This window comes from Augochlora pura, chromosome 3 (assembly GCF_028453695.1).
Source record: "Augochlora pura isolate Apur16 chromosome 3, APUR_v2.2.1, whole genome shotgun sequence".
In the NCBI taxonomy this organism is placed as follows: domain Eukaryota; kingdom Metazoa; phylum Arthropoda; class Insecta; order Hymenoptera; family Halictidae; genus Augochlora; species Augochlora pura.
Window position 1 is genome coordinate 2,551,768 of NC_135774.1, and position 16,454 is coordinate 2,568,221.

The following is a 16,454-nucleotide window of genomic DNA, read 5'->3' on the forward strand; positions in this document are numbered from 1 at the left end:
CCCTGCGACCGTCGCGATCGGTCCTCGCCGTACGCGCGGCCTTCTTCCGACTCCGCCGATCTTGCGAAACACCCGAATGGATTTGGCTACGGTGTCGGCCGAGACGCGTCCGCGGACGCCACGAATAATCTCGTTCGATCGGCGCTGTTCGACGCTTCGGTTCCGCTCAGATCCACGCGTTTTATATTTAACCAGAAACACATCCGAGACCGTTCCGCGTTGATTCCCACCCGCGATTTATCAATGATTTTCCGGCCGGCCCGAAGAGCGCTGCGTAAATATTTCGCTTTATCGGCGGCACCTTGCACCGGAGCTCTGCTAAAGTGCGATGTTTATCGGCCAACACGCCCGCCCGCCTGTCCTACCAAGATTTTTCCTGTCCGCTTATTGGACGCTGCCGGAGATGGCTAGACGCCGTAAAGTTCGCCGAAACGTCCGGAAAAGTGGCGTGCAAATTTTGTTTAACAAGGTTAACAACGCTCAGAATTTTCCTCGAATTTACGTAAGGTCGAGAGTTGCGCAAAATTTTGGATAGTTTGTTTTTCGTGTGGGAGATGTTTCTGTGAACTAGTTTTATTATTGATGTGTTATGCGATTCGGGGATTGAACGAAACTGTAGCAATTTTCAATTGATTCTGATTTAAGTCAATTTTTCTATTTGAAGAACGCAGGTTCAAAGCCACTGAAACTTCTGATAAATTAATAAATCGTATCTCCATCAATGTCAAAAATTCCAAAAAATTCACTCGACTTTCCTATATCATTTACAAGTTTCAGACGTAACCTTATCATATATTTTATGTCACTCTGCGTTTTCTCAAATTTAATTACTAGATAACAATTTTCCTCCTTTAATTTTTTTCTATTTGAAAAACAGAGTTCCAAATCCACTGGAACTTCTGATAAATTAATAAATCGTATTTTTATCAATTTCAAAAATTCCAAAAAATTCACTCGACTTTCCTATATCATTTACAAGGTTCAGACGTAACCTTATCATATATTCCGCGTCATACTGTCTTCTCTCAAATTCAATTACTAAATAATATAAAATCCAAGAACCAATCGCAGGTAAATCTCTTTCGCGTTACGAACTTCCTTCCCCCTCCCTCTCCCCAACGAATTTTCCAATGTCGCCTCCGGTATTATTTTTAGCGAGTTGTGTCTTCGACTTCCCACATCGGTTTGAAAAAAAAAGCCGCGCGGCGTTCCGAGGTCGATCGAACGGGGTATCGTTCGAGCTCGGCCGACTCTGTCGTTTCACGAGCCGTTCGGATTTGCATGTTCCGTTGAAATATTCCGCGCGGGAAAGAATTCGCCCATCGATAAATCGTCTGGAATATTCTCGCTCGATCCACGGTGGGCTTACGGAGGAGAGACAGCAATATTAATAGTTCGAGAAAAATGCGAGGACCGTTCCGAGATGGGAACGGGACCGCGGCTCGACTATCGAGTAACAGACAATCATAACAATCATAACAGACTGCGCTGGCAAAGACAATCGAGAATCTCGGGCGCAAATTGCCCGGGGAATTTTTCGATTTCGGTGAAATCGAAACGAAAACGCTTCGGTGAACGAATCCGCGACGCGCTGCCAACCTAATGACTCCTAATTGCGAGAAGTCGACGGTCGGAATAATTTGCAACGCGAGACGTGCACAGGGACACCCTCTCCGAAAAGTGAACCCCTCGGCTCACCGCGAATGATACACCGGCGCACTCGAAATAGAAGAGCAACGACACCGACGAGATCTTGACATTGTCTTGGCAGCGGCCGCGGGGCATTGTTTTAGCGACGAAAAATGGAAACGATTAGGCTCGAAGGTCGTTGACAGGCTCGTCGCGTTTACTCATTTGGAGCGGAGATCGTCCTTGCACTTTGTCTCGCGTTGTAGTATTTAACCCTTTGCGCTACGACTTCTTTCAGAACTGCATCGATTAGCACTTTTTTGTCGTTAACAATTTACTTGATGAAAGAAGAGGATTTTTATATCTTCGTTGCCTTCATTTGCTTTTATTCCCAGATTTTAATGACAGAAGATTTAAATTTATAGAAACGATTGGCAGTCATATTTATTTGATTATACAGGAAATGTTCGTCACGTGTCTGACTCGTTGTTATAGTGTAAGGGGTTAGCGAGTCAGGCTCGTGATGGAGATTTATAACAGTAAGCTGTCAAAATCAAATTTTATTCCCTTATTACCAATATTTAAACATTCGAGTAGATATAAGCATACCATAAGTATTTTCTTTTTCTTCTAAGAGATTAGTGCGATCAAAGAAATTCAAATCATAGTAATTGTAAAAAAAATGGTACAGCAAGGGATTAAAATGTACTTGATCTGCTCTGTTACATAATTTCTTATATATAGATTGCGAAGTTGTATGTTAAATAAATCTGATCTTAATGGACTGCAACAAACAGGAGAAAATAGAAATTTATTTCCTTCTCTAATAATTAAATATAATTGACAGTATTTTATATTTGCCAGGACAAAATCACTGTACTTAACACTCAATTACTGCTTCATCATTTTGGACCTGGGTAACTGATCAACTAGTGTCCTCAACGAATTAACGAATAACGAACGCTTACGAGGCGAAAAAGCGTCGGATCCGCTCGAACGTAGCAACGCGTGGGAAAACGCGTCGATGAATAACGACTTGGCACAATGGCGTCCCCGAATTGCAACAGTCCGCGGATTAGTCGTTCGAACTATTTATTATCTGCGATTTCGTGCTTCGTTGTGTGACGTAAGGCTCGAGAATACTCGGTAGGGATCAGTGTCGAAGCCCGTGACGCAGATCGGACTCGCCGGATCCGATAAATAAGTCGAGTCCTCTCCGCTCTTGTGCTCGAAGGCGAGAGCCGCGCGTTGCGAAATATTGGGCTGGCAATTAAGTGATTGCGGATTTTGTTAATAGACGGTCTTAGCACATTCTTTTCTTTCATTAACATGTTCAAAGTAATCAAGTTATACTGTTTTATTACTGTCTGGACTTTCGTCTTCAATTTAGTAAGAAAATTGATTATAATAATATTATAATCGATTAGTTATTTAGTTTCGTTTTTATCACTGTTTGAAGATGGAAGGTCAAGGCGCGCGTTTTAGACATATCTTATTACATTATTTCCAAAAAAGCAAGCATCGCGAACACGATTTTTATGTTATATACAGTATATTAACACGTTCGTCGCCGCGCCATCCATACTGAGTGACACTAATTTCTGACCAATTTTGAAAATTTATTTTCATTGCAATATATTCGAGCAAAATGAATTCGGCCATGATTTTTCGAATGCGAAAGAGTTCTAATGACAAATGTGAACTTTTTAGTTTTATTTTAAGTAAATAAATTGCTTTAATTATGTGGAGATTTTAGTGTCTAATTCTGGGCGACGAACGTGTTAAAATGAAGCCGTGAAAGAAAAACAGTGTCAAAATTGATTTCTCTAACTGAATAAACTTATATTTTTAAGCAATTTGAATTTTCCTTATTTTGAATCCGCAATTATTTAGTTGCCGACCCAATATTATTCGGCAACGTCCTTGAAAAGCGTCAAATGCGTCCTTCGATATCGCATCGACGTCCTGCGAGCAAAAAACTTGGTTCGTCGCGAGCGGTTCCAGTTCGAAGCGCGGCGACGTCGCGATTAATAAAAGGGGGAAGGAGAGAAGATGACAAGCCGATCTAGAATCGTCGCTACACCGGGAACCGTTGACGAGCGAATGGATATAAGCGGGAGGAACGCGGGAATTTTTAGCCAGTACGTCAGTGGCCGCCAAAGTGAACCGTTCCGAAATAGTAATCTTGAACAGACGTCCGATTCTCGCGTGCTATCTACTAGCTCTCTTTATGTATCTTAGAAGACACAGCGTCCTTCTCGTTTCAATTACGTGCGTTCACTGTGCTCTATATATCGTCCGTGTGACGTCAGCGTGTCTGCCCGGCTGATTCAAAAGTGCTGATCGATATTCTGGTGCAATAATAACGACTGTACTCGCGAATTTAGATCCGCGGTGCTTCCGTTCCGCCATCTTGGGCTGTCGGTGCGATCGGCACTTTTGAATCTCCCTGTAGCGTTTCAATCAGTTACCTTATCTTTTCTGTCATTTTTTGTTCTATCGTTTTATCATTTATTTGCTATCAGCGTCGCAGATATTAAATTTCGATGAATCAAATTTATTCTACTAAAATTACAAAAGAAATAAAAAATTTATAACTTCTATTTAACAAGATTTTTATCAGATTTTGCAAGTGATTTAAATAAATTCAACTGGGTAAAATAGTAATATTGGTAGTGGATCTGTCATCTATAAATTCTTGCGATTTTGATGTAAAAGAGTACGAAGTTCGAATCGAGCTGTAGTCATCGAAATAGAATCGATTCGTCGAGGAAACGGCGGGATCAGCGGCCAGCAAACCGAACCCATGGCGAACGTAACAAGTGTTTGTTGGTTGTTTCAGGCATGGAGCAGTTCGAGCAACTGCTAACGTGCGCGATATGCCTGGACCGATACAGGAACCCGAAGCTTTTGCCATGCCAGCACAGCTTTTGCATGGAACCCTGCATGGATGGCCTCGTTGACTACGTGCGGCGACAGGTCAAGTGTCCGGAATGCAGGGCGGAACATCGTATACCGTACCAAGTGAGTGTCAACACAAAACTGTTAGTATAGCTGTCAACGGTAACCACGATCTTTTAGCTGTAAAAAAAATTATCACCGCGATCTAATTGGAGATTCGACGATTAAATTTCTACCTTCGGTTTCATTAATCCAATTGCAGCGATTTTTGGTGAAAATTCAAATGGCGACAACTCCGAGAAAAATTATCGCAGGATGATGACTTTTAGTTTAAATTGAAGCTTGAAGTCTCTAGTTTAAGATAAGTTTTCTGGATTTTTAATTTTATGCAGTTTTACAGCTGTAACTTTTTAAATGTGAGGTTATGTGTAACACATTGAAAAATGCCGATTTTGAAGAGACGCAGGGACTTTATAAAATTTTTTTCAGAGATGCGGTTTACGGTAGAATAAAGTTCGATCTTTCCCCTTTAATTTAAAAAAAGAGACACCTCGCTGCGATTTTTTTACGCAAAGTTACAGCCCTTTGAAGTACACTTGTTAGGACTACTAATTTTTGGCAAGGGTTACAAATACGACCTCAAGTTTAAAAGGATTAAAATTCTGAAAGTGCATCGATTTTAAAATCCAAGAACACCATTTTAAAGTAGAAGTTTCAAGCTTTAATTTAAAATAAAAATCATCAGCCTACAACAATTTTTCGCAGAGATATCGTCAGTCAAAGTTGTCCAATTTCGACCAATGTTCTACGCTGTAATTTTTTCGAGCGATATATTATTCGAGTACTGTAAAGGGTTACATACGGCCTACTCAAGGACGACACCGGTTCGAAAGCAGTCCCCCGGCTGAATCGGACAGTTTCCTTTCGTTTTAAATTTGCCGAAGCCGCTGGAAACGCGATAAATCTCGCGCGGTCCCTTGGATTTGACTGCGGAAAGCGCATAAAGTTCCGTCGTTAAAAACTTGAACGAAATGAAAAGCGTGAATCCTCGCGAAGAGGTTCCCCGGGCACCGGAAGCGGAAGATCAATTTCCCGGGGTGGAAAACAGTTCCCCGGGATAAATCGCGTAGCCGTGGTACGGACGGCGATGCAAATGCATCCGTACGCGCGCATTTTCGAATGAACCGTACGGGCCGGAACAAGGCGCCCCGAACCCCGGGCATAATGCCGGGGCCGTCTCATCTTTATTCAGCGTCGAATCCGCGGCGGGATCGCTCATGAAAGTGGATGAAGTTTCGCGTTTCATAGCGCGACACCTCTCACGAGCCATTTGTCTTACTTTCCCTTCCCCCCTCGCTCGCCTCGGTAAGATCAAACGGTCGTCGCTCACCCCGCTGCTGAATTCGGAACGAAAGAAATTTCATTTCCTCGATACTTTGTCATTTGCGTTAGGCTTGTTATAGAATAGGTGATAATTAATTCATGAGTTAAACTTTTGTACGTCTGGTATATTTAATGTTAGTTAACGAAATATATTCGATGAATAGTTAATGGAAAATTAGCGACGGGATTATAGTAGAGTTTACAGCAAGTTAGGAATAACTTAGCTATCATCAGAAGACTATAGAAAAATATTCCTCCATTTTTAATGGAAGCAGCTTCGCTTCAGCAATTACAGTCAAACCTGTTTTTGTGCGGTAGATAGGGACCGCAGAAAGAAACGCACAAAAAAGAATATTCAGGAACTTCATAAATAGCTGTAAGAAATAATTTTTCACAACATGTTAAACAAAATTTTTTTTGCGTTAGAGAGGGACCGCATAAAAAATGTCTCACTTAGATAATATATCAAAGCTTCACGAAATAGCATGAAAGTGCTTTCCAAACAAAATAAATAATTAAATTACACATTGAGACATTTAAACAAATTTTAATATCTAATTTTAAACATGGAGAAATTTTCAAAATGTACATGTAATCGCGTTCGTCACTTGAAATAAAACTATGATAAACAATTTTTCTTTTTTAATTATTTTAAATTCAATATGTCGATAGTCATATACAAAAAAAAGAATCGCACGAAAACAGGTTTGACTGTATAAAATCAAAACCTTGAAACCGGTGCTTCGACCTACCGTGGTAGTGTTAAGGATAGCGAAGAGATGCGCCGGAGATCTGCTACGCAACTCAATCGCGGCTAAAAGCAGCCTGAAAACTCGGCGAGCGCATCGGGACCCGTTCCGCGTCCACAGGGCGGGCGTTGTTCATGGTTATTCAACGGGGTGGTTTCTATTATCTAACGAAGAACCGGTGTGTTGCACGCAGGGCGTCCAGGCGTTCCCGACCAACGTGACGCTGCAGCGATTCCTGGAATTGCACATCGAGATCACCGGCGAGCTGCCGGACCCGACCAGCGGCCAGACGATGGAACGGTGCGGCGTCTGCTCCGAGAAGAGCTACTGCTCCCTCTGTGTCCACTGTGAGAAAAAGTGTTGCCCGGAGTGCAAGGACGCTCACATGGACATCCTCAGGCGTGAAATTACGCGCATCAATTCCCAGGTACGAGAATTCCACCCGGGCGATCCGGGGAATCCTTTCCGAATCCCTCGCACCCGTTCACCCCCTTTCCCTCCTTTCCACGCGATCCAGCGTCAAGGAATTTACGTCGACGTTGAAACCCGCGACCCGCTGTCTCCCCCTCCACCGAATCCGTTTCGGATCGCGCGAAGGGATCGTTCTTTTTTTACCGAGCTGCGAAACTATTTCTCACCGGCGCGCGGACTTTTCATTATTCTCTCCAGCGCGTCCGAAGTCGCGGACATATTTAATGCCGCCACGCGCTCGTCGCAGCTTCGCGGTGGTAAATGTTTTCTAGATTTTCTCTCGGTTCCCTCGATTTTCTCGCTGTGGCGAGCTTATGGGAAATTGCGGACCCATTATTTATTTCGAGCCACTGGGGCAGCGGTGTCGGCCACCGTCGAGTTGCCAATAGCTGTGTCTTTGGCTCGTTCTCGGACATAATTGACCATTCGTTCGATAAATTGTTTTTATAAATTGACCGCTTGCACTATGATTCTTTTCACGCTGCGTTGTTTAGCATTTATTTATCCTTCGTGATTTTTCCTTAATAGGGCGATCTTTGTTTCTTTGATCGTCTTTGTGTACTTTAATTTATAGACTTTGATAGCGGAAGAATTAATTTTTATTTATTTATATTTTATTATATTATATAGAGGAAATGAATGATATTTATATTTATTGGTTTTAATATTTTTAATAATAGGACCAGACAATTTTTGTTTCTTTCATTGCCATCGCGTACTTTAGTTTCTAGATTTCGATAATAGAAAAATTCAATTTGATTTCGATTTAAAAGAAATTAATAATATTCGTATTTAATAGAAATTACGTGGAATCTTTATCGCGAGTCTGACTCGTTGTTATAGTGCAAGGGGTTGACACTAATGTCGCTGATAGTTATAAATATATAAATAGACGAATAAATAAGTATGCGCGACAATAGATGCAGAGGCCGATAGAAGACGAGTTATTTAACAAACCTCGACAGGTGCCAAAACGTTCTCCGCATATTCCTCAGGCACGTTTCCAGGCGGTTGGTAGAAGCAGACGATATACGTCTCCTTGTTGTCGCCGATCGCCATGCCGATCCCCAGCGAGGTGGTCGCCTTCCAAACGAGCTGCGTGAAGTGTCGCACGTCCTCGGCGTTCCTCGGCGTCTCCTCGCCGTACTTGAAGTATCTCCCCTCCCGGTACCTGCCGGCCAATTAACCCCTCGCCTTACGATTTAATTTCCAACTTTGATGGCCGAAAGCAACGTCACGGTCGTTCGCGCGCAGGATATAAACATGGACGTAAACATCTTGGCTGACCGTTCGAAACTGTACAAAGACGACTCTGAGGCGTCATTGTAAGTTAAAGGGTTAAACGCGAACGGTCTCAGAGCGGTTTGAAAGTCAAATCCGATCGGCGAACGACCGCCTAGTAAAATAGCAATGACATCTCTGGGTTAACCCCTTGCACTCGAGTGGTGACTCTGAGGCGCCACTGAAATTCTTCTATCGTGTCTCAAGATAATTTTTATACAAACAAAGTTTAGATTTAAAAGATTGTTAAACAGTGAAACTATTGGTACGAGTAACAAGAATCAATTTCTTATGCATAAAAATGCACTTTGTTACGTGGAATGGAAATATTAGTAGGCAAGAAAATAATTTTAAATTTACAGTCGAAATAGCATCGAGTGCAAAGGGTTAATAGGTTTTCGGTGTTTGCGAGGGTGGACTAACCAGTGCTCGATCGGATCCTCCGGCTTCGCGTTTTCCGGCGAGTCCCGAAGGAACTCGGCGAATATGTTCTCCCCATAGTCCGGATCCGATTTGTACAGCGGCTCGCCCTTCCCGGCCAAATGGTCCGCCCATTCCTGCGCCGACTCGCTCAGCTGGAAATCACGGCGAACCGACGAGTCGCGTTAATACCGCGGAAAAATGTCCGCTCGATAGAAAATCGCGAAATTAGATGGCAACGCGGTCCGTCGGATCGGCTTTCGAAATAATTCGCAGCGATTAACCCGTTCGCTACCAGACTGAGGGAAGCATGTGTTCTATGGCTCAGGACGATTGTAAAGAAAATATATCTCTACTCGATATGGACCTTTTCAGTGTACACTATTTGCCAAAAGTTTCGAATCAATGCGAGTTTTGAGAGAAAAATGATATATTAAAGAAATTATATATATATATATATATATATATTATAGAAATATTATTAATGATATATTAGCGAAATCTCTTTTAGGATATCTTCAATTTACTTTTAATAATCCGCAAAGAATTCCACCACCCTAATCGCATCGCTGGGCAATGGTCGAAGGGTTGGCCTATTTCGAAATTTCTTCAGATTTTTTCAAACAAATAGATGTGAGGGTCCAAGGGAAATTTCGAACCGCGTTACCCAATCGCGAATCTAACGATGAACACCGGAACGGAGTTCGGTCGGCCGTGCCTCCTCCATTGAAAATCTGATAAATCAAGGTCGGCAACGAGAACCCGCTCGGTGAATTTACGATCGTCTAAATAAATCCCGGTCGTACGGATTAATAAAAAAGACACATGCCCGCGCGGAGTATTTAGCCAATGGATACAAGGCAGCACCATTTTTCACGGTGTGTCGGGCGCCGTGCGCGGAACAAACGGGATATTTCCTGGAAAAATAAGAGGGCACGCGTACCTCGTCGATAATTTCCAACGGCGGAGAATTATGGGCCTGTCTGTACCGATTATGCAGCTCGAGCAACGCGTCGGCGTAGCCCTCGGGGAATTTTCTGCGAACAGAGGCCTCGTTATACCAGGTACGAAAAGGTTACGTCGTCGCACTTACGCCATTATGGTTTCGGCTCGTCTAAACGTCGCGCGACATGCTGGTTGATAAGAGATAGGGGTATGCAACGGTGGCGACAGAGGGTGAACCGTTCTCGCGACTACATTTTTGGGACGGCTCCGGGGCTCGGCGGCTTTAGGTTAGGCGGGCAGGAAGCGCCGACATCGCGGCAAACAATCGCGAAACAGATTCCGGCTTTCTCTTCCGGCGCGAGTCGCGTCTTTGTCCCCGGGCACAATGGCGGACTTAATGAAATGCTTCGCGCCCGCCCCGCGCTCGAAAGTTTAATCCGGCGTGGGCCGCGCCGCGATATATTCAAATCGTCCTTCGTATCGGGCGCGTTCGATTCGACCGGCGGATTCAGGTCACCGTTGCCGCGTCCTGCAACTACGCGCTCATGCACCGCGTACGGACCGAAATAACCGGCCGTATATTTGCTCGCCCCCTAATGCGTGCAAAACAAACGCCCCCTCCGTGCGAATTCTATTTCCGCGCGAGAACCGCGACGGAAATACCGTGCGGCTACCTGGCCGCGGAAAAATCCGTCTTCCGGGGTCCTCCCGCGGCTGCGGCACCGCGGGCCTTGGACAGATGGAAACCTTCTCGCCGCGCTTGCGAAATCTGCTATTTAAAAATACCTCCGGCAATGCAAAACTTTGCTCTCGCTATCTCTTTATTGTTTTAATCGTCAAAGGAAAAACTTTGCATTCGTGTCTCATTTTAACCACTTAACTGCATCGATTTATTTTGAAGATTTTTCTTACGCGTTTCATCGATCACAATGAGTACAGTTTTATCGACAGTTGTTCTAGAATTACCCTAAACTGTACGAAATTTATGAATATGTTTCATTAGTATTTTAACCTAGATCGTGGAGAGAGGTATTTTTCTTGTAAGATTTAAAATCGCCGTTTCCTTGTGACGTGTATACTCGTCGTACGCAGCTAACGGGTTAAGTCAATTTGGCTGAGTATAAATAGGGCTAAACTACTGAAATTAACACCTGGCAGAAAATTCTTTTTTTAAATTCAGAGGAGAATAATTAAGGTTGTCAAAAGTGTCCACTCGATGTCTAATATCCCATATTAATGGATAAAAAGACGTCGGTCTTCTTTTAAGAATTTCTGTCCGACCATGTCCGTGGATAGACTACTGGAACCAACTCCTGGAAGCGTGCTGCTTCTTAAAATCGTAAAAGGAATGCTTGAAAAGGGCAAAAGTGGTCATTCGTTCGAAGTCCTTTCGGATGTCAATGATTGAAAACGTGACTTCGTGCGGAAGTCTTGTTCCAAGAATTGTCTGACGACGAGCGACGGTAGACTACTTAAATGAATTTTCAGAGTCCCACTGTCCCTTAAAATTACGGAAGGAGTCCTTAAGAAAGATGGAAGCGTGCCCATTCACTTATTAATTATTTAAAATTTTATTTTATACACGGTCTTCATTCTAGAGCTACTGTCTGACCACAGGTTTAGCTATACTACTGAAACCAACCCCTGCGGAATCTTCCTGAAATCCGCTCGCCGACTTTGGCCGCCACTTCGACGTCCTGTGCGCGTTCTGTCGACTCTAACCAATTTACTAACACCCTGTGCATTCCATGACACTGCCAACAGGTGCATCCAGCAATTAGCACGATGCCGGTCCCGATATCTGTCAGGCAGCACGACCGAAGCATGAATTATGAAAGCGATCCTTCGAGCGTAGCGTCCTTCGAGCGTAGCATCGTCTCCCGCGCGATCCCCGTGCTCTCGCTTCGTTTTTATCATCCTGCACGGTCGCCGTATAAGCGCGCGTAGGTGAACCGAGGCAATTAGCAGGGGCGCACGGGATACAGTCGAGGGGGGGGGGGGGGGTGGTTTCCGCGGAAGATACCGACGGATCGCCGGTTAATCCTGTTCGCAGATACGCAGAGGGCTGCACAGGCTGCAGGACGCGTTGGCGCTGGTGGAGAAGAACACGCTCGGCCTGCAAACAAACTGCGCCTCGGTCGCGGAAGAGGTGGACGAGATTTATCGGAGGCTGAGCAAGGCTTTGAAAGACCGTACGGAACATCTGCGTAACGAGGTCGATCGATACCTGAGCACCGAGCTCAGGGGCCTGATTCAGCTCAAAGAGAATCTCGAATTGGAGATCGCGAACATCCAGAGCAACTGCGACCTGGCGGAGGCTCACATCAACGAGAACGTGCCGTGGGACGACTCCGAGCTCCTCGACACAAAGGAGCTGTTCCTACGGACCGTGGAATTCATCAGGTTCGTTCCCATAATGTCCTGTACGCGTCCGACAACCCCTTAAACCTTTTAGTACTGGATAAAAGAGTTTGTATCCGATCGAAATGTTTGAAACTTGTTCGACGAAGTTTGATCAAGTTTCGGAAAGGAATTGCAAGAATTTTGAAAAGCCTGATAAATAAGAAAATTTCAGAAAATTATCTTTCCAACAATAGCCCATGATACACTATAGTCTATGATATACTAGTCTATGATATACTATAACATAGCCTAACTATGGTTTACAGACACCGGTCATGCCGTAAGTAGACTGTGGATCTTCATGCGAAATAAAAATAAGTTCAAATTGCTTTAATTAAAATTTATAAGGATTAAATTCTCATTTTCTCCATAAATGCATGAAATCCACAGTCTAGACGCAAGTAATACACGTTCCAGAATTACTCAGCTGGGGAGCACGTTCCTCGGACGTAATCTTTTATTTCTGAATGCCCCGGGGCTACGCCAATGAGAAAACAAATTCCACGCCGATACCTGGTATCTCTCGAAACGCGATCGCCTGGGTCCTCGGGGGACCAGTCCCCGGGATTTAGATCGCTATTTATCCGTCTGCCTGCTTTCTTGGCTTCTTCTAATTATCGGCAAACTCCTCCCCGCGCTCTTCAATTTCAGGCCGGTCTTACTTTTAATTACGTTCTCTTTGTTGTCGCCGTCGTTAAGTTCGAGGAACGCGAGCCTGGAAATAACGCGCGCGCGTGGAACAGTATCCGCCGTCTTCCTCGATCGAGAGATACGGCACTCGCGCGACCCTAATTTTCTAAAAGTTTCAACCCCGTTGCCGTACTTCCGCGAGTTCGGCTCGTCGCCCTCATACCTGGCGATAAATCTGTCCAGCGTGAATGTTCCCTTGTCATCGATTTACAACGTTTCGAAGATAAAGTTATTTTAACCCTTTGCAGTCGGAGCCATTTCAACTGAAAATCCAAAATATTTCATCAGACTTACGGTGTTGCGATTTTATATAACCTGGAGCATTTTATACGTTATAAAATTGAATTTTTATGATTTATGTAACAGGTAATAGCTCTTAACAATTTTTTAAATATTAGTAAATTTGATGATGATTATTTTATAATGTGGCATGATCATTTTTGGAGGCGCAGGAGAGTCGCCATTTGATAGCAAAGGGTTAACTGCAATTACAAGTGCAATATTTTCTTTCCGATCCAGGTTTTATTTGTCTCAGTGATTTTGATGAAATTTTCAGATTTAAGATCGATTTAGATATATAATAAATATCAGTCTTGCTTTCTTCTTAAAAATATTTGAAACGTTCTAATTATTGTAATTGTGAAGGAAATGGTACTGTTTAATTTCTGACGTACGGTATTTCCATTTCACACGCAACACTCGCATATTTTAATTCGCAGCCTTTTAATATAAATATAATTTTTGCCAAAATTGCTGCAGCAATGTTAAAGGTAGGAACATAGTAATAACAGAAGCAAGCGGACTCGCACGCGATTTCACGTGACGCGTTTCTACCTTCTCTGACGCCTCGGAGACGCCGCTCGGATGCTAAAGTTCAACGACCGAAACGACGCAGTAAAAATCGCGATGAAAATCGGCGTCGAGCATCAAAGTAGAACGTTTCATTGTCCAGGAAACTAACCGCGTGAGAAGAATCTCGACGAGCCCCGCGATCGGGATAAAAGCAATACGGCGCGGGACCGGCTAATACGTTGTACGATTGCAGGATATATGGCGACACTTACACGGGGCCATCCCCGTGCCGCGAAACGCCATAAATCTCGCGTGTTCCATCGGCAAGCTAAAAGCCGGTATTCTCAGGAGGGGGAGCACGCGCGCGCGCGCGCGGACCGCAGTCGGAATATAATGAAAGTTCTCCTCTAATTTTATAACAATCGTACCCAGGTACGTGGCGCGCCGCACTTTTCCAAATTGCTTCTCCGATATTCCGCGAAAGTTTCCTCCTTCCCCGAGGTGTGCGCCGGGGCGGCGACCCCCTCTCCTCTGTCCCGCGCCGCCTACGGTCGTCTCGCAAGCCGCGCGGAGAAAAGGACCGAGGACGACAGAGTCAACTTTTGCACTCGATCCTCGCCGAGCGGCGCATAATGCGAGCGGAGCCTTTCATCCCCGGCCTTGTCGAAAATTCCGCCTGCTCCCTCCGGTTTCACCCGACACGCCGGCATACTAAAACCCCGACCCTTTTCGTTTTTAAACGCTCCCCTGTCTCCGGCCGTTTCGCCTATCGTGCCCGTCCTATGGAGGGGGGAGGGGTGGGGTGGGGAAGAACCGTCCCAGGGAAACTTCGAAAAATGTCTTTTTCCTCCGCGACGTCGAACTAACGAATGAGCCGGCGATCTCGGGAACGATCTACCGTGGAAGAAATAAAGGCTGCGCTTCTCCACCCTCGGGCATCGAAACCTCTGTGGAATCCTCGCCGCGTTTAGGGCAAACGGAACGGGCAGATCCATTCGGCCCTGCTCTCTTACGTTTCGCCGCATTTCCGTAACGAAGTTTCCTCGAACAAATGGCGCCCTTTTTCGGGGGCGTTAGGGGTTGGAAGTTAGGCTTTAGTGCATTGCGAATTGGAAGACGTGGAACGTCGGAGGTACTTGGAAATACTGTTGTCAGAATTGATAAACGCGTGACTTTTTTAATTTATTCAATGCTTCCTTTCCGAGCCTTTGATTTGAAAATACTAAGCTATCGTTTGCAGGTTGATAGGATTATTAAGAAAATACCTGGTTGTTCTAATAACTGAAGAAACTTTTCGAAGCCATTTTGGTTCTACATTTAATGTATATAAAATCCATACAGCAGATTTAAAGTCATTCGAACATAAATCATTATATATTACTTCGTGGTATAATAATTTTTAGCAAAGCCTCTCGAGCGCAAAGGGTTAACAGAACGGCTGCAATCGATGCGGCATACGTAGACTCCGCGCGAAGATTCCAAGCCGAGAGGTCGCAAACTAATCCGAGAACAATAATCAACGTAGCTAGAAGCAGAGCGCGTCTATAGCGCCGAATAGGAAATAGCGTTCGGGGTGAAAGTTCCGGCTGAGTAGGTGCCAAAGGAGTGTTCCCCGCGGCAGAAGAGAGGCGCGGGCGCGAGCACGATGTGTGGAGCGTTAATTTCGAACGGTGTTGCAGGAACTTCGAGTACGAGGCCGGGGATTACAGTCGTCGTGTGCGTTTCGTGATGGCGCACGACCCTAACCAGCTGGTCCTCCACGTGGCGGGTTACGGCGAGCTGAATATTAAGCCGGAGACCGGCAGCGGAGGATTGCTGGGCAGCTCGAGCAGCAGCCTGGTGCCGCCCGGAGGATCGCCGGGACTCATGAGGAGCAAGAGCGACCACCGACTCGCCTCGCAGTACAGGCAGCAAGAGGAGGAGCGGCTGGCGAGAAATCGATACGTGCCCGAATACGAGTAATTATCGTCGTTTTTACGCTTTCGTCCGACGAAATCCCGTTCCAGCACCGAAAGGTGTTTCCTCCCGCGAACCTATCGCGGCTGGAAACTTCCAACTGCAGTTTCCACTCTACGGCCTCCTCCATCCACCTGCAGCTCCTTTGCATAACAGCCGTTTCTAAATAAAAGCAGCAGAGTATTCTCGTTAAAGTTCTTACGGCCCGGCTCGGTTAAGCGAGGTAAGAGAATTATGCGAATATTCCGGGAGATTACCGGGAAATGTATCGCCCCGATTATGGCCCTTTTCGTGGGCTAAGAGCAAGCTACGCGTTCATGAGCGAAACGAGCTACCGAACAGGTTTTGCGCATCTGCCGGGGCAGCGATCGGTCTTTCACCGGGCGATTTGGATATTCTCATTTAATTATTCTGATACAGCTTTGCGACAGGTGCTATGTTCCGTTATTTTACGGGCTTGAGACAGTCGATTTTCAGTTGACAGTAATTAATGCTGGAAATACCGGAGCACTAGAAATAACTAGCCTGATATTAGAGAAATGTTTTCGTAAAAAAATAAATTAATATATAGAGAAATTTGCAAGATGGAAATTTCACTATGAGCAGGTCCTCTGATGAAGAATAGATAGTCGAACGTTACTGAAAATATCCAGATGCTCGCGAAACGTCTATACAAAAGCTTCATGAGAACTCGGGAAAAATTGTCTTTCGTTCAAGAAAAAATTAAGGATTAAAAAATCGCAGAAAGCTAAAGACTGTCATCGAAGAACGTGGAGACAGCTTTTGCAAAGTAGTAGGTCGCGACGAAAGAGTCCGTCCAGCGGGTGTCCCAAG

At 44.8% G+C, this 16,454-nt stretch overlaps 1 protein-coding gene across 1 annotated transcript in view; it reads left to right on the forward strand.

Annotated features, from left to right (window-relative positions):
• The window catches only part of Tn (tripartite motif containing protein thin), an 81,735-nt gene that overhangs the window by 38,431 nt on the left and 26,850 nt on the right, over nt 1–16,454 (forward strand). The window contains 4 exon segments of the mRNA XM_078196859.1: nt 4,472–4,653; nt 6,856–7,089; nt 11,833–12,182; nt 15,344–15,622. Of these exon segments, the coding sequence (XP_078052985.1) occupies nt 4,474–4,653; nt 6,856–7,089; nt 11,833–12,182; nt 15,344–15,622 (1,043 nt within the window). The 5' untranslated portion in view covers nt 4,472–4,473.